Raw genomic sequence first — 26,411 nt, forward strand, 5'->3', positions numbered from 1 at the left:
CCACAACTCCCATGAGTCCTCGCCACCATAGTCCATGGAAACTGATCATGTGAGCTGTAGTTCAAAACCATCCACTGAGCCACACGTTGCAGACACCCTGACAGCCAGTGCCCCAGTTATGGTTTACATTGAACCTGTGCAACCTTGTAACGCTAATTTTATGTGGGCACTCTGCAATCATAGAGACGCACACTCTTGGAGCACGCACCCACCGCATAAACACAACATTCCAGTCAATGTTGCATCCAAAGCAGCATGCACTGAGCATTCTACAACCATGCGTGTAAATCAGCAATATTGCCCTCAGTAAGCTAGAAAACGAAGGCATGAAAGGATGCCCAGAGCAGCTGCCAGTGGTTGTGATTAATTCAGAGCTTTTCAATCCGCCACTCTTCACTGTTGTAAATTGTATTGGCCTCCGCATGTCTATGCACGAACCTTATACTATGAAAAAAAATGGTTTATAATAATTGTATTTCATAATGTCGCAAATACTATTGGTTACAATTGAGGACTTTTTAAATGAAAGTAAATGTTAAACTGCGGCAGTGCATGGCGGGCTGCAGCAAGAGGTGTGTTGCATCTCTCCTCATAAGCATACGAGGGTGCTCACTAATATGGGATTATCCCTCAGCCACTGTGATGACTAAGCAGCTTCCAGGACTCTGGCTCTCACATGGCTCATGTCTGTCTTTTGGCCGCCTGTTATACTGATCGCTTTAACTGGTTTGCGTCTTTACATGCCGTTGGCGTTTCCGAAGCCGACACCATGTACTTTTTGACGAGCCCTGCTCATGAAGTTTCCCCTTTTGGCAGGTACCACGGAAAGGCGGCATGACGTACGGAAGGTGCCCCCAGAAAGGCCAGAGACGCTTCCAAATAGAGAAGAGAAAGGTAAGAGACTTTCACTGCCCTGTCTCCTGCACCGACATGGGTTATAGCTGAAGGTGACCCTACTCGCAGGGCTTTAAGTGGGTCAGGGCTTGGTTGGGTTTTACATTCTGTGTCGCGACAGGGCAGCACAGGCAGATTCACCCCTCCTCTCCCATGATGCTGCCACCTGTGCTGCAGCAGGGCTCAACCTACAATGACCGGAGGCATTAACACACAGAAAGGAGCCAATGGGACACATTCCCACCTTTCTAATCACTAGTGACTGCAGCTGGATGGAAACACTGTGTGTTTTTGTGTTTTGTGAAAAGGTGCCTCCCACATAAGAAAAGACATTGTTAAGCGACTTTGTTCTTTCATGGGCAGTACAGTGGGGAATATGTGTTTCAGTTGGAGAGGGCGTAGAGAGCTGGAATAGTGAAGGTGGGAGCCGGGTTCTTCTGTGTTGGTGGAGGCACCTGTGCCTGCAGTCTGCACACAAATCTTTCTCGCAGGCACAGTAACTCCTTTAGCTTTCTTTCTGGTATGGGAAATTGGGACCTGTGGGTTACACGCACATCCCTGCAGTAGGTACTTTAGCACGCGGAGCTACCTTGCCGGGATTGGCAGTTGCATTTGCCTTTTTGGTTTGATTTGGTGTTTCTTTATTTTAACGCTTTTATTCCAGTTGACTTTTTTTGACACCTCATTAATTACATTTAATTATAAGTATATATATATATATATACTGCTTGTGTTTCAAACCGTTGGACCTAATTTACGAATTCCCTGTTGTGGTTTATGTTGTCATCGAGCATTTTCACTTTCTATATAAGAATGTTCTTTGGTGCTATTTCTGTTGGAGTTTTCCGTCAAATATGGCTGCTAGACGCACATGCACTTTATATTTACACGTGTTCTGCAGGATGCCTATTAAGCTGGGCGGCATAACATATGTTCTTGGTATCGTCTCGGACCAACTTTGGTTAAGGGCACTCTGCCCTACTCTCGATTAGATGCCAAGTTATAACATTATGATGGTCATAATATTGTTTTTCTGCAGTGCAACATTTTAACTGACCTTCCATCAACTAACACTGCATGTCGGGGTTCATGTTGGCACCAAGAATGTGCACTTTCTATATAAAATGTTTCTTTGGTGCTATTTGAGTCAGTTTTCTGATGCATATTGCTGCTGGAGGCACATGCGCTTTATGGTATTTGCATTAGTTCAGAATCATGCATATTTGGATGTGTACACTAACATATATGGATTTGGTATCTTCTTAGATCAACGTTAATTGAGGGCACTTTCCTCCATCAAGATTTATGCTATGCCATGCCATAATGTGCCATAATATTATGCAATCAGACTGTTTTTCAGCAGTGTGACATTGCATTCCATGCACCATTTGGTAACATTTTACGTTCAGGATTACCATTCCAAGATGTCTGCCTGCATGCCCTATACACAAGCATTGATTTGTTCTTGTGAGTGAAACGGAGGACGGACCACCCTCTTATTTATTCACCTCTTTGCCAACTATTCCATTGTGTGAACAAGCACTTTGTAGTGTGAAGCGCGTCGCTTTGGACTTTCTGTCCCTTTAACCTTTTTGATGTCCTTTTAATGATTAATACAAGTTACTATAACTTGGCATCTTTGAACTTTTTTTCGGTAACTTGGTCCACATATGTATAGCAAAAATCGGCATTGTCTGGTTGACCATTCCTTTAGTTAGACAGGCCCACCTGCTTCAAAGGTCCATCACTTGTACTTCTGTGGCCGAGCCTGACACTTCTCAGACCCTGACCCATACAATGTCTAATCTCCCACACTAGCGTGAGATGGGGGTTTAGATTCTATAAAAGACAAGGAGGCGAGTATTATGCATTTCAATCTTTACTCTGAACCACAGCAGCAAAGAATAAAAAACTTTATAAACGAAATTTTTTCCAAAAAAAAAAAAACACAACGTTATAACAATGCAATGGGAAACATCCCAGTCCAATATGGTGGGCAGGTCATGCCCTGGGGGTAGCCAATAGGGAGCGAGCCAGTCCCAATATAGGTCCATTCCTTTAGTAACTCCCCCTCTTTCTGACGCTGATCTGTCTCACACGACCACCGAACACCTTCTCCACGTGGAACGAAGAACAAACTCCCATGGAGACGCCGGGGTTGAAACCTTCTGCAACCTGGAGCTCAATCTCCCACTTCCTCCTGCATCGAAGTCATCAACTGCCCTCTGAAACAACAACCGACACCAGTAAGGGTGGGTGGGTGGGATAATACTCGCCTCCTTGTCTTTTATAGAATCTAAACCCCCATCTCACGCTAGTGTGGGGGATTAGACATTCTATGGCAAGACAGGAGGCTCATATTATGCAAGTTCAAAGCCCTTGCATTACATTCACCGCTACATGGGCAATACGCTTATGGTAAAATGTCTTAAAAGTTGATTCCCTTGACCAGTCAGCTGCTTTTAGGATCTGTTCCAAACTACCCCCCAGAAAGGCTGCTTTAGAGGCCATAGCGCCTCGGACTGAGTGGGGACCAAAAGAGGAAGTGTCAACCCCCGCCTCCCGCATAACCCATTTGATCCATCTGGCCAAAGTAGAAGGGGAGACCGGCTTATGGGGTTTCCTGTAGGAAATCAGCAGCTGAGAGGTATTGGGAGGTCTAAAACCTTCAGTTATAATCTCAAAACATTTCAAACAGTTGACCACACATAGTTTACAATCTTCAGGAAAAGCTGGATAGGATATCGAAGAAGTCATGCATTTAGTCCTTCGTGAGATAAAGAAAGTAACCCCTTGAGGGGTGAACATCTTATTATCCACATCAAGAGCTCTGATATCAGAGACCCTTTTAATAGACACCAGACATAGTAACATAGCAAGTTTGGCAAATAACTGCTGCAGGGACAGTTCCTCATTAAGAGGCCAGGACCTGAAGAGCTGCAGCACCACATTAACATCCCAAAGAACCGAATATTTTGGTTGTGGCGGAACCTTAATACGGATAGATTTGAGGGCCCTTCGCACTAAAAAGTGTCTACCCACTGGTTCCCCTTTAACCAAAAGATGACCGGCTGAAATAGCCGAACGAAAACCATTAACAGTTCTGTAGGCTTTCCCTTCCTTAAACAATTCTACAAGAAAATTAACCACCTCTACAGGAGGGGCAGAAACGGGATTGAGGTGCCTAGCCACACACCAGCTAACCCATCTGTCCCATGCTGTGGAATACCCTGCCTTAGTAGAGGGCGCCCAGGAGTCCCTGATGACCGCCATAGAGTCTTGCGAAAGTCCTCTGAAGCACCAGGAAGAGCTGAAATCTTCCAAGCCATAAGGGCAAGGTGTCCCTGCAAGACCAACTCGTGAGGGAGACCCTCCGGATCCACTAGCAACTGGGGATCGCGAGGGAGAAGACGGGGAATATCTATTGCCAATTCTAGAAGGGCCGGGAACCAAACTTGAGAGGGCCAAAAGGGGCAACTAGAACCAGAGACACCGCCTGAGTGCGAACCTGGACCAGAACCCGGGCTATTATAGCAAAGGGAGGAAAGGCATACCCCAACTGACCCGACCAATCCTGGAGGAAAGCGTCGGTGGCTAGAGCTAACGGATCTGGTCTCCAACTGTAAAACCTGGGAACTTGACAATTCAGTCTGGAGGCAAACAAGTCTATCATCAGAGGACCCCAGAGGGACTCTATGCGGGCGAAAAGAGACCTGTTCAGCATCCAATCGCTCCTGTCCTGCAGGTGCCTGGCGTTCCAATCTGCAACCTCGTTGCTGACTCCTGGGAGGTATTCCGCTTTCAAGAGAATATCCCTGTCGAGGCAAAAATGCCAAAACTCTCTCGCCAAATCCGCCAAGACTTTGGACCTGGTACCCCCCAGGTGATTGATGTACCTCACTGCAGATATGTTGTCCATGCGGAGGAGAACACAACAATTCCCCTGATCCTTGAGGAGACTCCGAACAGCAAAAGACCCCGCTAACAACTCTAGGCAATTGATATGGAGCAGTTTCTCTGACTCCGACCATTTCCCTCCTGTGGAGACCTGACCCAATCTGGCTCCCCAACCCGATCTGCTCGCATCTGACTCCAGAACGACATCCGGCGACGGGCCAAATATTGCCTTGCCATTCCAGGCCTCCATGTGCCTGAGCCACCACAGAAGTTCCAACCTGGCCTCTGGCGGCAATTCCACCATTTGGGAGTAAGAGAGACACTTGCGCAAATGCCTGGCCTTTAAGCGTTGCAGTGCTCTGTAATGTAGGGGAGCAGGGAAGATAGCCTGAATGGATGCCGACAACATCCCTACAACTCTGGCCAACTGCCTGAGGGAGATCCTCCCTCTCCTGAGGAGTAGACGAATTTCCTTCTTTATCTTGGACAGTCTGCTGTCTGGGAGAAGAAGGATGCAAAGCTTTGAATCTATATTGAAGCCCAGAAATTGGATACATTGCGTAGGCTTCAATATGGATTTTTTTACATTTATCACAAAACCTAGATCCGGTAAGAGGGTCACAGTAAATTTCAGATGAGAACACAGAGTTTGACAATTCTGGGCCAGGAGCAACATGTCGTCTAGATAAACTATGATCCGAATCCCCCTGGACCTGAGAAGAGCCATCACAGGGCGCATGAGCTTGGTGAAACACCATGGGGCCGAGGACAGGCCAAACGGAAGGGATGCAAACTGCCACACTCGACCCCCCCACTGAAACTGAAGATACTCCTGATGTGGGGGAAAGACGGGAACCACTAGGTAAGCGTCTTTGAGGTCCAATTTGACCATCCAGTCTGCAGGGAGAAGAGTATCCCTGAGTAAATGAATTCCCTCCATCTTGAAGTGGTGATAAACCACAAAAGAGTTGAGAGCTTTCAGGTTGATTACTGGACGAAACCCCTGGTCCGGTTTCGGAACTAGAAAAATGGTACTCTGGAACTGAGAGGCCCTGTAAGAGGCCGGGACTACCGCCCCTTTGGAGATGAGATCCCGTACCTCCCCATCTATAAGGGATTGTTTGACTTCGTCGAACACCAAAGGAAGGGGAATGGACAACTGGCAAGGAGGGGCATAGAACTCTATCTGATAACCCTGAATCGTTTGTAGCACCCAAGGATCCGAAGTGAGAGCCTCCCACTGTGGAAGGAACCTGGCTAGTCTGCCACCTAAACTTTTGAGGGAAAAAACTTTTAGCACCTCGGAAATTACCTGCTGGCCCTCTTGATCTTCCGGCTCCCCTGCCGGCACGTCCTCTCCAACTGGAGTTTTGTTGCGGATAGAACTGATTATGTGCTCCTCGAGCAGAGGAGGTATAGTATGCGCCACGGGGCGCAAACTGTCGGGGGCGGGAGGAGCCCTGGGAAAAACGGCCGGAGGAGCGGGCCCTACCTCGTCCAGCCTTGTTAAAAACCTTTGGGGCAAAAACCTTTTTTATATTAACCTGCGCTTTGTCCAGCGCTGTAAATGTGTGAACATAAGCTGACAAATCTTTCAGGAAAGAATCCCCAAACAAATTACCCTGAGCTGCAGGGCCACCTTCCCTCTCTGACATGTCTGCCAGTTTGGAATCCAACCTCATTAATAATGATTTCCTCCTCTCCCTACATATGGAGGCATTAGCATTGCCGAGCAGGCATACTGTACGTTGGATCCAACCCCTTAATGCGTCAACATCTATCGGGGTATTAGAGGACGCCGCCTCTTCTGCCATTTCAAAAATCTGCGTGACTGGACCCAGGATGTCCAACAGTCTGTCTTGACAGCTACGCCACGCTTTATCGACCCCCTTCTTGGGGTCCTTCCCTTTCTGGGAAAGAAAAGCCGCCATAGACTGGTCTATTTCTGGCGCTAGAGCTACCTTGTCGGCGAGCAACGGTCTAGGGCATTCCGCCCGTAACTTATTACGATCCTCTTTGGCCATAGGGCGCCGGATCCAGAACTTGAGGAAAGAGGAAACCTCCTCAGAGGGTTGCCACTCAGCAGACCTGGGGTGTTGTATCAGGGCAGGATCAAAGAAAGGAACACCACTACCATCCAGCAGGGGACCCCCTTGAGGGACTACCGAGGTCACCTTCCTTTTTTGCCTCTTAGGGGGCGAATCAGAATCATCTGCACTGTCAGAGGATGAGACATCAATAGGGGGCTCCACCGGCGCGAAAGGCGCGGGGGCCGGCCAGGGGGTGGAAGAGATAGGTCGAGATTCTTCCCACCCGCGCTTTAAATTACCCTTAGGGGAAGAAATAGGAGATATGGCCACTAGGGGACTGAGTTGTCCCTGGGTATGTTTAGTTTTAACCTTACATTTTCTGGGTGCCTGGGACTCCACAGATGGGACAGCGTCCTGGGAGGGATGAAAATCCGCAATGCGGGTAATTAATCTGTCAAAGGCTGACGCCAAAGTATTATTCAAATTAGATAAAGCGGAGTCCAAAGAGGACTGAATAGCTTGAGCCACTAAAGGCTGGGAATGACAGGCTTGATCCCCAATGTTTTCAAGTACCTTCTCACTTTTTTTGGCAGTGCGCACTTGAGTGCTGGCATCTGCAGAGGAGGGAAGCACTCCTTTGTCCATGACAGCACCAATTTCTTTGGTAAAATAGAGATATATATATATATATATATATATACCGTTATTTAAACACAGCCGGGTCAAAGCTGCACTCACACAAGCCGAGCAGGCTGTAAGGACTCAAGTTAATAGTGTGCCACAAACCACAGGTAAGGGCCACCAAGGCAGAACATGGGCAGTGTCTGAATTCCCACAGACAAACACGCGAGCAGCGTGTGAGGGCAAAGAAGCAAAATTTTTAAACCTACAACAACTGTAACACTATTACTAATTTATAAAAGAAAATGGAACATATTACGAAAAAAATAAAAATATAAATTTTTTGTGGTGGTGAGCAGGCACGAACTGCTAAACCTGCCTTTCACAAGGCAGCACGCTTACTGCGTGAGCCACAGAGCTCCCTAGGCTACAAAGCAACAACAATGTGAGTGAACTCCACGCTCGAATAAATCACCTCAGGCGAACGCAGGCGAGATAAACAAACGCTCCGCTTGCCTGAGGAAAGTCACAGCATATACAATGTATCAAGTAAAAGAAACGCGTTCTCCCAAACGCTGCTCCCTGAAACCAAGTGATATAATTAACACTTCAAAGCACACAGTCTAAGAGAAAACCAGAGGTGTGACTTAGCTTGTGGGTCAGCAGCAAAGAAAGAGGGGGAGTTACTAAAGGAATGGACCTATATTGGGACTGGCTCGCTCCCTATTGGCTACCCCCAGGGCATGACCTGCCCACCATATTGGACTGGGATGCTTCCCATTGCATTGTTATAACGTTGTTTTTTTTTTTTTTTGAAAAAATTTCGTTTATAAAGTTTTTTATTCTTTGCTGCTGTGGTTCAGAGTAAAGATTGAAATGCATAATATGAGCCTCCTGTCTTGCCATAGAATTGTGGTGTTTATGCAAACCCTGAGTCACATGAGTGAGGGGGGCCCACCTCACGTGACGAGGGAAGAGTAACACGAAATAAAGATGCAGCGATGACCGGAAACGGGCAGAGCCGAGTATCATTTTATTAGTGCTTCCCAGCGCGTGCGCACACTGTATATTCATAATCACCCCGACCTCCCCGCTGACATTCTGAGGCCGGGGAGTGATCATCACACTGGCGACAAAGGGTAACCGGCTCCATGTGCGTTCCGCTCCAACACTCCCCATCAGTGGCTCCACGCTGCAGCTGCCGGCTCATCCTGAATGACAGTGCACCACCAGTGGCCACGCTCAGGATTGCAGGAGAAGAAGTGTGCCACAGCACGCCAGCCTGCACAAGTTGAAAACGTGAAGGAGGGGCACCATATCATCGACAACAAGGCACTGTGCCCCTGAACATCACACAGCAAGAGGATTGGGGACACACACGCCTCCACTCATGGCAAGCCCACAGAGTAGCCCAACTAGGGAGGGCAGCAGCAGAAGCTCAATGAGAGTGGAGGGGTCAATAGCAGGACCACATGCCACGCATGGGACATTTGACACTGTTTTACCCTTATGCCACATGAGCTGCCTTACGCTGGGCGATATTGCTCCAACAGTTTGAATGAAACATGCAAGCTACGGATATAACAGAAGCAAAGAATGTGCGCACCTTACTATTACTTAACCTTGGAGCGCCAGCGCTCAGTCTGTTAAACACTCTGCCTAATAGCGGCGCTACAGATGATGACGATGCAGTGAAGGCAGCGCTGAACAACATATTAAAACCGAGTTTAACCACGACTATGAAAGATTCCAGTTCTGCATGACCCAACAAAGGGCAAAAGAAAACATTGATGATGTCCATGAGGGCCTCAGGGAAATGACGCTAGGATCCGAATTCCCGGATGAGGAATTTGCTGTCTGCCAATAAATTAACAAACAGGGTCTCCTCTGACAACCTCTGAAGAACGTCTCCCTAGACCGCATCCTAGCCATGGGCAGACTATGAGAACACACTGATGACCAAGTTGCAAAACATGGAGGCCGCCATGCAATGGCTTCCACTCGACAACATCCAGAACGAGGAGGAGATAGCAGCGATCAGAGAAAGACCAGATAGATGACACGCCAACACCACGTTCGGACAGGCACCAGGACGGCAGGACTCATGCAAATGGTGCGGAGGACCTTGGCATAGAGGAGAACCCTGTCCAGCGTTGGGGGTCACCCGTCGCAAGTGCAAGAGACTGAATCGTTTTGCTGCTGTCAGCCTCAATCCACCTCCTCAGGAGGGAAGTGAACAAACAAAAGCGCCCACCCCCAGACGAAAGGAGAGGGGCAAGGCAAGGGCCGTAGCCACCACTAGAAGATTACCAAGCAGCAGTGACACGGATGACACCTCAGAAGAAGAGGCATCCCCGGAAAGATTCCCATTGGGATCGACCGAAGAAGAAGGGGGAACATGTCCATATGATATCCACCATCAAGCCCTAGAAAAACCCAGAGGAAAGGAGTTCAGATGAGCCTCCTGCACCATTTTAGCGGACGGGACCCCCACCAAGGTTGTAATCGATACAGGAGCGACGGTAAACGTCATGCCTCTGTTGACATTCAAGAAAATCTAACCAGTGGCCTGACTTCAAGACAGGTGGGTGCAGCTATTTGCATATGGATGCAAAAAGCAACTACCAGTGACTGGTTCATTCTGCTCAGACCTAACACACAATGGTACAATGTGCCCAGCCAGGATCTATGTGGTAGACGCAGGGTTGGAGACACTCCAGAGCTGCCGTACTGCGAAAAAGCTGAGGCTAGTGCAGTTTGCGTTCAGCATCAATACACCTGACATCAGCAACCTTCCAGCAAGACACAACAAGGTGTTCTAATGCATAGGATGCCTTTGAGGGAGAACAGTCAACCTACACATTGATCGTACCCAACGCTGTGAGCCACCGCCGGGTCCCCTTTCACCTGCGCAAAGCGATAGAACTAGAGGAGCTGAAATCCCAAGGAATAATTGAGAAGACATCAGGACCGACACAGAGGTATCCCCCATTGCCGTAGCTCAAAAACCACGACAACCAAATGCAGCCGAATCTGCATTGGCATGCAGCCGCAGGTAGCCATCGGACATGAACGACACTTGACCCCAATGATTGACAAGTTTATTGTAGATCTAACTGGAGCAAAGATTTTCAGCAAATTAGACTTATGCTCAGGCTATCACCAAATACACCTAGCCGAAGAATCACGCTATATCACAACATTCTCGTCCCACCTAGGCCTCAGGAGATACCGGAGGCTGAACTTCGGCATATCCTCAGACGCTGACGTTTTTCAAAACGAAATCCGGGAAGTCCTAAATGGACTTGCGGGCACCATGAACATCAGTGACATCGTAGTGTACGGAACAGAAGAACACCATGACCGGCTGGCGGCAGTCCTAGAACGCTTAGAGGAGTCTGGCCTCACCCTACATGCGGAGAAGTGTAAATTTGGCAGGCACAAACTGAACTTTTTTGGCTACGTGTTCAACGCGGAAGGAGTGTTACCGAACCTCATCACGGTGACAGATATCAGGGAAGCCAAAGCCCCCACGTCTGCATCCGAGATCAGGCGTTTCATGGGAATGGCTACATACTGTGCCAGATTCATCCCAGATCTAGCCACCATTTCAGCCCCCTTAAGAAGGCTAACCCAGAAAGAAAAACCATCGGAATGTTCCGAACAACACCAACACGCTTTCCAACAGATTAAGCATTCCCTGTCCAGCACCACCAGGATGGCATTTTTCAACACAAACCGTGCCACGAAACGGTCGGTTGATGCTAGACAGTAGGACTAGGGGCTGTGTTGAAACAAATCGATCAGGAGGGCACCATATTCCCGGTCGCTTTTGCCAGCCGGGCGCTCACTAAGATTGAGCAAAATTAGGCACACATAGGAACTGAGACATTTGCAATTCTGTGGGATGCCAGTATTTTCAGGTTTACCTTTTGGGCCAACCCGCAAAGATCTTTACAGACCGTAAACCCCTAATGCCAATCTTCAAGAGCTCAGCCCCACACTCTTCAGCACGCTTAGAGAAGTGGATGTTGCAGTGGATGTTGCAGTCAAAACCATTGAACATTGAAGTGATAAACCGAGCAGGTGCGGACAACCCTGCAGACTACTTGTCCCACCACCCACGACCAGCCACACCTCAAGAATGAGAACATGCCAAGGAAATGGAAGAACATGTATGCCACGTGGTAGCTTGTGCCCGTCCGAAGGCGATGACACCACAGGAAATAGCAGAAGAAACCAAAGCAGATATCTGCCTCCAGCACACAAAACACACCATACTGTCTGGAGACTGGAAACACTTTTTTTATCAGCTGTAGCCTATCGTACTGTGACAGCAGAAGAGAAACTACAGGCTTTGTTCGGCATCAGACATGAGCTGACCATGTCGGAAGAAGGGGACGTATAAAGGGACACCACACCATCCTGCTAGAGGTGCTAGAAGAGAGGGCCCTGCGGCTAGCACACGAGGGACACCAGGGCATGGTAAAAACTCAAGCATATCTCGTGTCCCAAGTGTACATGCCAAACATACAGAGTAGAGTAGTGGAACTGATTGAGACCTGTGAGGCATGCCAATCATCAAGGGAGACGAATGGCACCAGAACCCTTTGCAAGTGTACCCAGAAGCAACACAAGGTGGGAATCAGTCAGTGTGGACTTCTGTACTATCGCCAGAGAAGGCTACCTATTTGTCCTAATAGATGAATTCAGAAGGTACCCGGAAGTCGAACACATTAAATCCACAGCCGCCCCATCTGTCATAACTGCCCTGAAAAAAGTGTTTGCCATACATGGCATACCACGGAAAATGAAGAGCGACAATGTGTCGCAAACTACCGCAGTTCCTAAAAAGCCTCTGCATAAGCCACAAGAAGATTCCCCCGTGTCTTATAGTGGTAAGAACAAGAGAAGTTAGCGGCAGCCTTTCCTGCATGGTCCTGCACACTGGGGGGTGGGGGTGGGCTTGGTCACTTCACACAGCGGTATAAACGTCAGCATTCAAGGCTTGGCATCAAGTCAAAGACATGCTGAAAACATTTAGCTTTGATTGTCAAGTCACTTTTTGTTCCTGTTCTAATGCACTTTGCCATTTCTGGAACTATGAAACCTGTTTCCCATTGAGGTGGCAGTGGTAGTTTGGCAACTCAGCCCAGCGGCGATTGGCGGGGAGGGGCCAGTGCATTTTGTTCCCCCTTACTGCACATTATAAAGCTGTTGTGGCAGTGAGAGGTTTATATGTGCCAACTGAACGAGTTTCCAAATGATCCTAATTATATGCAGTACAGAGGGTATATTATTAAAAGCAATGTAGATTGTAGCTACTTAAGCAAATTATCTCCTTTCCCGGCTGTCTTAATGGGTAGGATGCTCCGTCCAGGCTCTGGTATTTTCTGTTTTAAACCTGCTCCTCTCATGGATCTACCATTTTAGCAATTTCAGTGGGCACCGCTGCGAATCCTGTTCCAGTGTCAAACCGTGGAGAGCTATTTGGCTCTTAGAACCATTGGTGTAGTCATGTGACTGCTGTGAGATGCTGATCCCGCTCTGCTCCCCGCGTAGCGTCTGTTGCCCAAGCAGTAAGACTTTGTTACACTTGGAACTGGGGCTTTGCCATGGACCAGAAAGGAGCCAAAATTGTCAAAATGTACTGGGGGAAACTCCCTCCCCACCTCCACTTTGCGTGCCCATTGAGGGGATTGTCAGTGGCGTGGACACTGAGGGGTGGAGCTAGGTGTCAAAAAATGTGGGTGCCCTAAATGTAGGATGCTGGCTGCTTTGCATAAACACAGTGCATTTTGGGAACGTAAGAATGACCACCAATTTATCAAATATATCTGTGATAGTAATTAAAATGAGCACTCTTGGTATTGTGTTCATTTCATCTGCCAGAATAGTCACCATGACAGCATGAGACATATAGACCGATTTGGACTGTCATTGTTTCTGTTTGGCCTGTACTGGTGAGCAAAGGACGACTTTCAGATGCAGTTTGTGAAGTCTTTGCATATCGCTGCTCGCATTGAGACTCCAAACGCACAGCGATTAGGAGACTCGCAGCAATCGGGGGCAGAGAGCATCTTCAACTAGCTGAATGTTTTGGGCCTAAGCCCCTGGGGTCCTCATGGAACGGCAAGACATTTTTTGCTGCAGCAAAGCTTCATCTTTTTCTGGTCCCATTCCTTCCCTGCCCACATAAAGATGTAGCATCATTGTTTACAAGTACAAGGTTTCCAGTTGCTCTTAAGACAGGGCGACAACATGGAGACACCCATCCTCACCACTTTCAGTACAGGCTCAACTGGCACACATGGAGCACTATGCACCCAACACTCAATTGAGCGGATCATCCCGGCATCCACTCAACCAGTGCTTAAAGTGGGCCGGGGCCTGCCGGGGCCGGGCCCCGGCAGTCTCCAAAAAGGGCGATTGAGCCAGGGCCCTGCCGGGGCCCCCGTCCAGGCCCCGGCAGTCTCCAAAAAGGGCGACTGAGCCAGGGCCCTGCCGGGCCCCCCGTCCTACAGCAACATTGGCGGGAATCGCGGGATGCATTAACCCGTCGCGGCCGCCGCAATGGGAGATGCGCCTGCAATGAAGTCAGGCAAGCTGACGGAAGTGGCAGCCAGCCACAGCGACGCTGTTACTGGCTGCCACTTCCGTCAGTTATAGTAACTGCCTCTGGTGACCCGTCGCGCGAGAGGTCACCAGAGGCAGTTACTGACTTACTGTCCCTTTGTTTCCCCAGGTCGCCGAGGCGTCTTTAACCCTCGGCGAACCTGGGGATTCCTCGACATATTTCGAGGTTTATAAAAGATGGCTTTGAAAGTACACATTTCAAGCCATCTTTTATAAAGCTTTGCCGACGGACAATGTTGTCCGTAGTCAAAGCTTTATAAAAGACGGCTTGAATTGTGTACTTTCAAAGACATCTTTTATAAACCCGAAATGTTTAAAAAAGATGGCCTGAAACTAGGCAAACCGTAGGGTATGCACACAAATATATATAAATGTTATATATTTGTGTGCGTACCTTACTATGGTGTGTGTACTTTGCAAGCCATCTTTTCTAAACATAGATGGCTTGCATAGTACACACACCATAGTAAGGTACGCACACAAATATATAACATCTATATATATTTGTGTGTATACCCTACGATTTGCGTACTTTTTAGGCCACGCCCCTCCCACAAGCCACGCCCCCAAATGAGGCCCCCCCGCTCGATTTCTTAAAGCCCTGCACTCAACATTGCACAAGCGTGCACAGACACCCAGCAAGACAAGAGATAACACATCTCCTCTCCTCGCCACAGCATTCACTAATAAGGGTTCTACGTGATATTTTCTATTTTTTTCTATTTTTTAATAGGTCGCCTAACAAAGAGCGATTTTCTTTTTTTTTTCTTATTTTTTTGTCGACCTATAAAAAAATCGAAAAACCACATTTCCAGACGCCCATCAATCCCAACGCCCCCCCACTCTCCCCTCTGGCAGGATTAACCCGAAATCGGGGGTTCACCCTCGAACACCCCTCCCACAGCCCCCGCCGCCCCCTCCCCACCAAGGCCTCCCCCAATTCAACACAAACGCCAAACACAAACATGCACACATAAACTTACCTCCTTTCCTTCAATGCAGCTTCTGGGTCCTGGAGTGCCTGTCAGCTCATGTGCGCAGGGGCGTGACAGTTCGTTTTAGAAAGACCGTTCCGTGCGGTCAAAGAGCGCTCTTTGTAAATCGTTTTTTTTTTTTTTGTAGTCTTTTTTTATTTTTTTTTTTTGTAGTCTTTTTTTTTTTAATTAAATTTCCCTAATGAGAGAATACACATCCCTTCCTTACACAATAGCATTGCACTCATTCAAGACACAACTTCCACTGCCAGCTGAGAAAGATTGGGGGCCAGAGAAGAGGCATAGGAAGGAGAAGGACCTGTCTCACGGTCAAGGGGATAACATTCCATGGTTACGTATGATTAAGGCAAAGCTTATAAGCCTAACAACCAAACAAAACCTGCAGCAGGGAAGCAAAATCTTCCCACTTGTTGTAAGATCCTACTGTATCCAAATTACTGAGCTTCAAATCTGCTTAGTGCCGTAGATTAAAATCCCACCACCACAAAATGGTATAGTACAAACTCATTGCACAAATATACCTGATAAAATAAGCAACTGTGATAATGACCCTAGCATTAATTATAATTTACTTTTTATTTTACTCTGAATCACCAGTGAATCAAACGTGTTTTAAATAACATGTTTTACTAATACCTGATTCAACGGTGCTGCTTGTTTATTTATTTATTTACATTTATATAGCGCACAAACAGCCCACGGGCATTGAGGCGCTGTTACTTGCAATTACTTAGTTACATGGTGCAGGTAAGATAGCGGTTGTTGAAACATTGTAAATGTTGCAGGATGACATACTGTTGTTACAGATATTGCTTTTGATCATATGATACAGTATACATGGGGTAATCGTGCTAGTATGTCTAACCTTATGTGAACAGGGTAGTCTTCAGCGTTTTGCGGAAGGTGGTGAGGGAGGCCTCTCCACGGATAGTGTGTGGTAGGGCATTCCAGTGCGAGGGCGCAAGGTTAGGGAAGCTGGATCCGCCCGCTTTTACTTTTTTTACTAGAGGCACTGAGAGCATGTTGGTGTAGGGTGATCTGGTTGGCCTGGTGGTGGAGACAGGGTGAATCCTTTGTGAGAGGTATGCAGGCGCAGTAAGGTGGATGCACTTGTGGGTCAATGTCAGGGCTTTGAATAATATCCTTTCTTTTATTGGGAGCCAGTGGGCTAGTTTTCTGGCCTCAGAGATGTGTTCTCTTTTTGCAATACCTTGGGCTGCCCGGAGCGCGTTGTTCTGTATTACTTGTAGTCTCTCTAGGTTTTTTTTAGAGGTTCCTAGAAAGAGTACGTTACAGTAGTCTAGCCTAGAGCCGGTGATGGCTCTGGCTATGTTAGTGCAGTTCTCTTTGGAGAGAAAGGGTCTGACAGCATTGATAAGTTTGGCATGATATGCCGCTGCAGAGGCAATTGCATTGATTTGTCTGTCCATGGATAGGCTAGAATCCAGATAAACTCCCAGGGTTTTGACAGAGTCGGAGACTGGAATTTTAATGGAATCAATGGTGAAGTCACTGAATTGGGCATCTAGATTCTTTAGGGTGTCGGGAGAGCCTACCAGGAGGAGTTCCGTCTTGTCAGAGTTGAGGCATAGACCGTTGTCTGCCATCCAGGCTTGGATGGTATTGTAAAGGTTGTTGAGGGCCAGGGAGTCAGTGTTGTAGTTACCTGTGAGAGTGATGAGGATTTGTGTGTCGTCGGCGTAGTTGGTGTATGAGATGCCCATGGCGTCGAGGATGAGGATGAGGAAGAGGGGGCGTGTAAAAATGTTGTATAGCGTGGGGGAGAGGCAGGAGCCTTGGGGCACCCCACAGAGTATAATGGTTGGTGATGCGGCGGCTGAGTCAGAGAATACTTGCATGGTTCTGTCTTTTAAGGAGGTGGTGATCCACGCTGTGGCTACAGGGGAGAATTTGGCCGTGGTGGAGAGGTGGTGGCATAGGACGCCATGATCCACAAGGTCGAAGGCCGCCGAGAGGTCTAGGAGTAGGAGTGCAGGTTTGCCCAAGTCTCTCGCATCGTTCATCTGGTTTTTCAAGTCAAGTAGGGCTGTTTCTGTTCCGTGTCTGGGGCGGAAGCCAGATTGGCGGAGACCAAGGAGTTTGTTCTCTTCAATGAAGTGTTGAACCTGCAGGTAGGCTGCTTTGTCCAGTATTTTGAGGAGGAAAGGGACAGTGGTGATGGGTCTGTAGTTATTGGGGGAGGTGGGATCGAGCGTTGGCTTCTTTAGAAGAGGGCGGACCCAGGCTTCCTTGAGGGAGGCAGGGACTATCCCTGTGGTAAAGGAGGCATTTACAAAGGCTGTTAGGAAGGGAGCTAGCGGTTCTGCGCAGTCTTTGATAATGGAGGCTGGGCAAGCATCACCTTTGCAGTTAGAGGGTTTAATGTTCCTCATTATGTTGATGACATCTTTTTCCTGAATGGGTTTGAAGGAGAAGGGTAAGGGGGGGATCAGGGGCAGGCGGTGGGACTGGGATGTGCTTGTTCGGTAGGGCTTGTTTAGTGGCTAGTATTTTGTTTTTGAGGAGGCTAATTTTGGATTGCATGGCCTTCTGTATTTCGTCACACCAGTCCTTGTCTTTGATGAAATTCTGGGGGGCGGGAGTGGGTGTTTCGAGTTCTCTGAAAATGGCGAATATTTCTTTAGTATTGGATTGGGCTTCCGAGATTCTGGATTCAAAGGATTTGGCTTTGGCTTGGGTGATTGCCTTTTTGTATTTGGTGGAAAGGGCTTTGAAGATCATCTTATCTTTTTCGGAGTGGGACTTTTGCCACTGAGTGAGTGTAGCTTTTTTCTCGTTGCGGAGTGAGAGGAGGTCCGGCGTGAACCAAGAATTGGAATGTGCAGTGGTTTTGGATTTTCGAGGTTTGAGTGGGGCAATGGTGTTGATGGCTGCTTTGATGGCAGTAACATAGGTTGATGCGAGTGTTTCAGGGTCTGAAGAGAAAGGTGGTCTGAAGGCTGGGCCTTGGAGGAAGGGCAATAATCTCTCCTTAGTGAGTTTGCGGGAGCTTCTGGCGAGGCAGGGAGGGAGTGATTGGGGTGAAGTGGTAGCTGGGGAACTAGCGGTGAGGATGCTGAAGGTGATAATGTGGTGGTCAGACCATTGGGTAGGAGTGTTTCCAGTAATGATGAGTGGACAGTTGTGCTGTGCTATCCAGTCCAACGTTCTGCCTTGGGTGTGAGTTGGGCTAAGTATGGTGTTCTTGTACCCTAGTGCCTTGAGGGCAGAGTCGAGGGATTTTGCTGCTACGTCCTTACTATCCCGGAGCCCTAGGTTGACATCCCCCAGGAGAATGGCTTTAGACTGTTTTTTGAGGTTGTCCGAGAGGAGGTGGATGAGAGAGGCTTGAAAGTCTCCTGTTGGGCCTGGTGGGTGGTATACGGTGTGCACAGTAATTGTGCAGTGGGGGGAGAGGGTTATTTTGACTTGGAGATAGTTGCTGTTGTTGTTCATGGATTTCTCTACCTTTCTGACAGAAAGAGGCAGTCTCTGGCGATAATTCCTACACCTCCACCTTTGGAGAGGCGGTCTTGTCTAGTGATGGAGTAGCCAGGAGGTAGGGCGAGTGAGAGCGCAGGGCCAGAGGCCTCATGTAGCCAAGTTTCTGAGATCATAAGTAGATCTAAATCTTGGGAGGTTAGGAGATCGTGGATGTCTAGGGCATGGGCATTGATGGATCTAGCGTTGATCAAGGCGCATTTCAGGTGGGGTTCAGTAGTGGTTGTGGGGGAGCTCGTGATGAGAGATGGTGGTATGGAGGGGCTAGGTTCAATGGACGTGTTGTGGGCGGTGCCCATCACAGGTTTTACACTGAGCGGTTCTTTTTCATGGGTGGTGGACACAAGTGGCGTAGCATTTGGCACAATAGAATTCCAAATGGTGGTAGAAGATTTGCATAACACAGATTTTGCACTGGGGGGGCTCATTTTCATGGGTGGTGGACACGAGTGGCATAGCATTTGGCACAATAGAATTCAAAGTGGTGGTAGAAGATTTGCATAACAGATTTTACACTGGGGGCTCATTTTCATGGGTGGTGGACACAAGTGGCATAGCATTTGGCACAAAAGAATTCAAAATGGTGGTAGAAGATTTGCATAGCACAGATTTCACACTAGGGGTGGTGGTGGGCGCAGGATTAATTGTATTTGTCATGTGGGTGTGACAGTTGTGATGCGGGTAAAGTACTTTGTTGGTTGCTGTAATTGTAATATCGTTAGAGGATACAGCCTTCAAGGTTGTGCGCTGGAGTCTGGCCTTATCAGCACATATAGAAGATTGTGCAGTACGCGAGCATAGCCGTGTATTACGGGTGCTCGTGGGGGTGGGGTGAGAGCTGCTTCCTGAGTACGGGTGCGCAGCCTGAGATGTCTTAAGGCGAGACATGGTTCAGAGAGAAGCTTGCTAGAGTGGTGCTTCTTACCTTGTAGGTGCTGCAAGGGCATTGGGCAGACGGCAGACGAGCAGCGAAGAGCTGCAAAGAGCACCGGAGGCCTTTCCTTACGGCCTTCCCTGCTCGGCTTGTGCTTACATTGAACAGGTGACATTTAGAGTGAAACCACAGAAATGCTTACCTGTAGCCTACAACATGCACACAAAGCTTTACAACGGGTGTGTTGATGCACTCAGCTACCTTATGTGCAAATCAGGGTGTGGCCCCAATTAACCACAAGTGAAATGTTAATGCACAGTTGACAGTACAGACAATAGTTCCCTCCCATCTTAAATATCATGTTTGTTGGCCCGTCTTGAAGAGGCAGCACTAGCAGTCAGGGTGGTAAAATGACATTTTTCGCTTTGTTCTGGGTCATGACTTCAAGCACCTAATTCCCAACATTGCGCCCCCTCCCACCTCCGCCAGCGGTGCTAATACAAAATGAGCACGACAAGACATTTGGAAACTCATCTTTTTTCTTTTTCGCATGTTTTTTCTTCTGTTGGGTCTCAAAGTATTCATTTTTTAGGCCTATACTGTTTGTTGACTTTACTTTTTAGTATTTTGTTTTAGTCCTACTTTGTGATGTTCTTGTACTGTACACAGCCCCACTACCTTTGGGTTTTCTAAACAAAATGTAAAGCTTTATTTCTTTCATTGTATGATAACCTACCATGTAAAAATAAACACAAACAACAATTCCTCCTCTGTTAAGAAACCAAAGATATTTTTTTTAGGTGATTTGGTTGCATATACTCAGCCTTACAAATATTAAAAACTTAAAAAGAAGGAAAAAGAAAACACTTAAAAAACCAATTCCAACACGGCTTATTCAACATCATTATACATAGCACTCATCAAGGAGAAACCAAAGAAAAACAAGCAATACATTACCATCTCTACCTAATCAAGCCGGCTTCATGTAGGATTTTAATGTAGTGGCAATAGTTTCCTCGCCACCGCAATTCTTGTGACGAAGTACCCTGGATCCAAAAGTGCATGATGTATGCATGAAACATCCTGACCCTCGGGTTCTGATAGTTTTCAGGGCTGGACAGAAAAGAACGGTGCGCTCTCTGTTCTGTATTCCAGCCTCACTTTTACATAATGCTCACCCATTGCCCATTTCAACGCTCAGTGATCTAATGTGACAGATCCCACCAGTAGTAACAGGTTTAGCCTGAATCTTAGAAATTGACCGGCCTAGTAGCCATTAGAATTTATTTTCAGGTATTTAGGAATGGCACCCTGTGGTTTGTCCAATGGTGACAGGCTGTTATAAAGTGTATACTCTCTCATCCTTGCTATTGTGTTGATCCAATCATTTCTAAACAAGATCTTTTTGACCTCATTCGGGTGGTCTATTAAGTCGCTAGCAGACAGCTCTATGCCACTTGAAACACCTTCAGGCCTTTTCCTAAAGTTGGTCAAGGCGCTCGCAATAGAGTGGTTAAGAACGTCTGCCAGGTGTTCCTATAGAGTGCCCCACAATGGGCTCCATAACCTTCAATATAATGAGAGAAGCCTCCAATCTAGCAAACTGCTCAGTGAGGTTAAACCCAATTCAAACCTCAGTCCTGCTATAGGCACACAATCTGGTAAACCCAATGCTTGTTTCAAGACACGTGATTCACTCTTGTCATATGTGAGTAATTGTAACCCATGGTTGATCTCTGTGTCATATAGTAGACCAGATACCACCTCTAATTTATAGAGCATCAGAAGAGGGAAAATTTGCAATATCGAGTTCTGATCTGCAATCATCTTCAACGCCGCTTGAGTCGCTTTGGCCATTGAGCGCGCCATGCAAACACACATGTCGTCGGCTGTATCCATATGGAAGCTTAAATAAGTTAGGGTTTGTGTAGGAAATAGTTGCTGCTTCCCCTCTGACCAACTATACCCCATTTTGCATCTTTATGGCTTGTAAATCTAAATGCATTGTCTTTTTTTTTACCATTGATGCAGAGTTTATTCAACATTTCGTATTCCCTGATGCCATTCAGTTGTCTTTGTAGGCACACCTGGGTCCTATCCATGAGGATAAATACAGAAAAAGTATGGATGAAATTCTTGGTGGCGCAAATGAGGATTTAGCAAGAAATTCACCCAGATCTGACAAGCAGAGGTTGAATAGACATGCAGCTAATAGGCATCCCTGGCGGAGTCCCCTCCTTGCCAGAAAGCTCTCTGTCAGGGCACCATGCCCACTCAACCTCACTTGCAGTAGCATGTGCTCACGTAAACTGACCAGAAAGAAGAGAAGCGAACTAGGTATCTGCCAGTCCCTCAATTTACACCATATTAGATTGCGATTAATGCAATCAAACCCCTGTATGTAATCAATTGGGGCCACGTAGAGTGGTAAATTGCCTGGTGTTGATGATTCCTATTTTAACCAGGCACTACAAGGCCATTAAGTTCTGTACCTAGCCCCTTTCGCAAGCCGGTGTGATACTTTTGGAGACAGCCAGATTGAGTGGCCCAATCCACCATGTCACGCAAAACCAAAACCGCAATGATCTTGCTTTCCCTATCAAGGAGGGAGATAGGACGATAATTACTAGGACTGGTCCTATTCTTGTAGATTGGCACAACAGCAGCACTGTACCATGACATTGGGAGTTCCCTTTCAATCATCACTGAGCTAAACAAGATAAATCATACCTTTGACCAGCGTATTGGGTTATCTTTTAAAATAGCATTGGACAGATCATTTAGGGCCGGGGCCCTGCAATTGGAGCACTTCCTAATCAAAGACTCAATTAATTCCATGCACATGGTAAATTTCTACAACGTATCTTCCAAAATTAGCAGGATCTCCCATATTGGTTCCCTGAGATGGATTACTTTTCTGTTTACCTTGTCTTTTATTCATGCTGTTAATCAGATCCCAGACATTTTTTTAATCATACTTGGTTAAGATCTCGAACATTTTAGAGACTTCATTGTATGTTTGTACAAATCTGTAGATCTTAATCTAATTTTAAAGTTTTTATTACAAATGATTCACTTTGGTCATGTAGATGTCTAAACCAAATCCACATTTCCTACGAACCCGCAGCTCACTTCTTAGTTTTTTTCTTTTTATTTGGAATGATTAGATGAAAGGGGCGAGTCATTGAATGTTCTGCCTTCTTATTGCCATAAGGCATTTTTCTAAAATCCTCTAAGAAGGATTGAAATAAACTTGGGGTAATACAAGATACTTTCTCGTACAGGGTGCGATTATTTAGAAACTGTGACATTAAGCTATTCAATTAAGAGACATTCACAATGTAAATCGAAAGTCTGTTGCCCCTCTGGTTCACTGTCAAATAGGTTAACCATGGCCTTGCCTCGGTGGATACTTTATATTTCATTGTAATTTTTACCTGGGAATGATCACATAAGTCAGTATCGACGATCCTAAATTCCTCGCAAAGATCGAACAAGATTGGCTTAAGTGCCATATAGTCCAATAAAGCAGATTTCTTACCAAATCTCCAAGTAGGTCTGGGAGGAACATCTCCTGGTGTTGAACCATTCAAAATGCTCATTTTCCAAGTTTTGAATAATACTACCCACTTTCTCATCGACCACAACTCGAGAAGATCTGCAAGTTTCACTCTTGGGTTCACAATCAATGTTGGAGACCGAAAGACAGTCCGCATTTAGGTCACCTGCCACCATTATGTGTATGCTATTTGTTTCACACAAGAAGGTGACACAACATCCTCCAGGTCATTTAAAAGACCCCCTACATCAGTGTGGCAAGGGTTATTATATATGTTAACCTACAACAGGGACTTTAGTGAAATAAAGCCCTTCAATACCACTCTAATTGCCAAGAGGCCATAGGTGGTGTCAGAAATAACCTCTGATTCAACCAACATCGCATTTTGAACCATTGGTATTAAGCCCATTGAGGGTCTACTTCCCACACTCTTAGATGCCATTTGTTGAAATACCCATCGACAACCAAAGGAACACGCAGCCATACCTCCTAAAAGAAAACAATGGGCCTCATTAGGAGGCTGGCGGCCGCGGAATGAATGGTGCCGGTAAGGTACCGGCACAGTTCATTGCGGGCCGCCATATTACGGGTTTCCTCGCGGATGGTGGAATGAATGTCTGGTCCAGTCCAGACGTGCATACTGCCACCCGCGAGCAAACAAGGATGCTAACAACGGTCCTCCCCATTCCCATTGAGCACTATGGGGGTTCGAATGGGGATGTAACGGGTCCCGAAAATGGGAATTACCGGGCCCGCTAAAGTCGGCATTGCCCGGTGATTCCCTATTTTTGGGACCCTGACCCGGTACTCGGTTTGGGGATAGCCATGCTGGTAAGAACGGCATGGTTACCTCCAAACTCCTAATGAGGCCCAATGTCATGCATATCAAAAACCTTTTGTCTGCCAAAATTCCCCGAAAAGCAGTTAAAACTGTGCAAGTTCCAGCACAGGATTTCTAGGATGGATGTCTCACTGATATGGACTAAAGCCCTGTCCCCTTTTCTCCCAGCTTCCTGAAAGAGCCCACAAGCGATTTTGGTAACCACAGCCAGTCTTGAAGGTATATATTATGCTTTACCATTACAGGGACACTCCTCCCACCAAAAATATAAAAAAATGTAGACAATGTGTTTACCAGATTGGGATCATTTCAGTGAGGAGGAAGGGGAGGATGAGTGGAAAATACATTGAAATGAAGACGGGGAAGGATAGGATTTTCCTCTGTTTTACTAATTAGGACAGTGCTGTTGAAATAGTATTCTGTTTACAGCTCAGCCATATTTCAAGTATCTAAGAATGTTCTAGCCTCCTCACTGACGAGGTCACCAGGTGTGTCCATATTTGTTATGAGGGGGTGAGAGGTTGTGTTCCCTCTTGTGAGCAAGGATTGCGCCCACCCATACTGTGAAGAGTCTTCTGTGGTGATGGTTATCTTGGACTCTAGAGGTCTAGGAACGTCCACACCAGAGGTTTGGACTCATGAAACCAATGCAGCAAATTACCACTGACCTTGTGGCATTGTTTGACGTCCAAACCTCTGAGTTCACCTTTAATTCCCTAAAGTGGCACAACAAACCCAAACTCCCTGACATATCTGCATGCATTTCTAAAGCTTCACTGTTAATGCTCGTCCACTTTGACACACCGTGCAACTTCTCTAGGAATCCAACTCATACCTCCAAGTCATCCCTTTCGTTCGGCCAAGTGAATTAGGTCTTTCACCAAGTTGCCAGTGTGGCTCGGGCCAGCTGTTAGGAGAATGGGTGTTCCACTTTTAGGCACCTTTGTAGCAAATATGAGTTTGGAAATAAGCAATTTCTGCTGTACCAGTCTGACAGATCTGTCTCTGAGCAGGATGAACACCCATTTTACTGAGACCAACTCTCAGCCCAGAAAACACAGCATGTGTTGGGTCCCTGCCGTTTGTTTGCTACCTGTGGAACTTCTAGTCGTTCCCCCTTCTTTTGCCGTTGAAGATTTATTTGCCTGTCCCTGCTCCAGCTCTTTGCCATAAAGGAAATCATCCAGATGGTGAATGGCCTTTTCCAGCCCCTCTCCCTCTTGTTAACCTTTTGTGGCTATGTTTCCTTTGGGACATTGGCATGTACCTATGGCAGTTTCCTAGCAGACTAGGGATTTTTGGCTGCCCAATTCTATGTCGAATGGGTACATGGAATCGCAAACACTGGTGTGAAACATCTGAACAAATATTCAGCCTCTCCCGGTTGACAAATGTTTCCCTAAACATGGCAATAATTATGGGTGATGAGAGTTCAGTCTCACCGGTACCTTTTATCTTGACCTTACGATTCTTCTATGTTGTTTCCATTGCTTAGAAGGCCAAGTTCATTGGCTTTGCAGACCATTGGCTTCTGTTACTTTTAATGATTCTTCCTACGGTACTTTCTTAGGCGACTTGAACCGACAGCAGAGACGTGGACGTGTTTCTCATAGACCAGCTGGGAGAAGGGAAATTAGGCTTTTTCCAAAGCGTACTTTTTTCTATTCCAATGAAACTGGGGACTCTATAGATATGGCCCCTTTAAGGAATGTAAGGAATGGTGTTCCCACCGAACCAGCTGCGCCGTTGCACCCCCTTTACTCGCATGGCAAAGGAATACCATCTAAATACACAAAGGGAATGCGAGGGACTGGACAGCCAGCCACGTCTCACACAAGAACTCTACTTTCACACAACTAATAGATAGACCAAGGAAGTCCACCTCCGGGGCAGTATTAGGTTGTGACAACCAGAAAGCTGACTGCTCAAGAGGTGGCACTAGCCAGCCCCAAGACACACATCAAAACTAAACACCATCACCAGTCAGTGTGGCCCAAAGGCAGTCCCTGCACAAGCTGCTTGAAGAGACACACCTGAGTTCCCTTAACTCACTCAGACACTGAAAGGCAGGGCAAGGATGCAGCATGCAGTGGGAGGACGAACCAAGGGGAGGTATGAGCCAATCCAGGGTGCAGAGCCCTAGAGCCAATTCGCCTCTCTGCTAACACACCTGAATCCCCTTTCACTGGATGGAGAGTGGAAGGCGAGAACCCAGCACTGTAAAAGCACACAGGCTCTGTCAGCCAGTGTTCGTGTTTGGAGTAGGAGCTTGAGTTCAGAGAGTGGAGACACAAGCTTGTTTGAAGACAGTTTCAGAGAGTGCAGGAGACTGCTCAGTACCCAGTGGACGGGGAAAGAGGTACAAGAGTTTGGGCAAAACAGATCCCTGGGAGCTGGAGGAGAGCCACAGGACACCAGAGCAAAGAGTCCAGGGCGGGAGAGAGAGGGAGGGGGGTGAGAGAGAAAGAAGGGGGGGGGAGAGAGAGGGGGGAAAAGAGAGAGGGGAGAGAGAGAGAGATAGAAGGGGGGAGAGAGAGGGGGGGAGAGAGAGAGAGAGGCAGCC

The 26,411-nt window shown here is 47.1% G+C and overlaps 1 protein-coding gene across 2 annotated transcripts in view; it reads left to right on the plus strand.

Annotated features, from left to right (window-relative positions):
- Window positions 1-26,411, plus strand: part of SH3KBP1 (SH3 domain containing kinase binding protein 1) — a 1,496,599-nt gene that overhangs the window by 1,292,628 nt on the left and 177,560 nt on the right. For both annotated transcript variants that reach the window (XM_069637105.1, XM_069637106.1), the window contains one exon: window positions 817-894. In XM_069637105.1, coding sequence (XP_069493206.1) covers window positions 817-894 — 78 coding nt within the window. The remainder of the gene's footprint in view (window positions 1-816; window positions 895-26,411) is intronic.

This window comes from Ambystoma mexicanum, chromosome 7p, assembly GCF_040938575.1.
Source record: "Ambystoma mexicanum isolate Mex_15411 chromosome 7p, UKY_AmexF1_1, whole genome shotgun sequence".
NCBI classification, from domain to species: Eukaryota; Metazoa; Chordata; class Amphibia; order Caudata; family Ambystomatidae; genus Ambystoma; species Ambystoma mexicanum.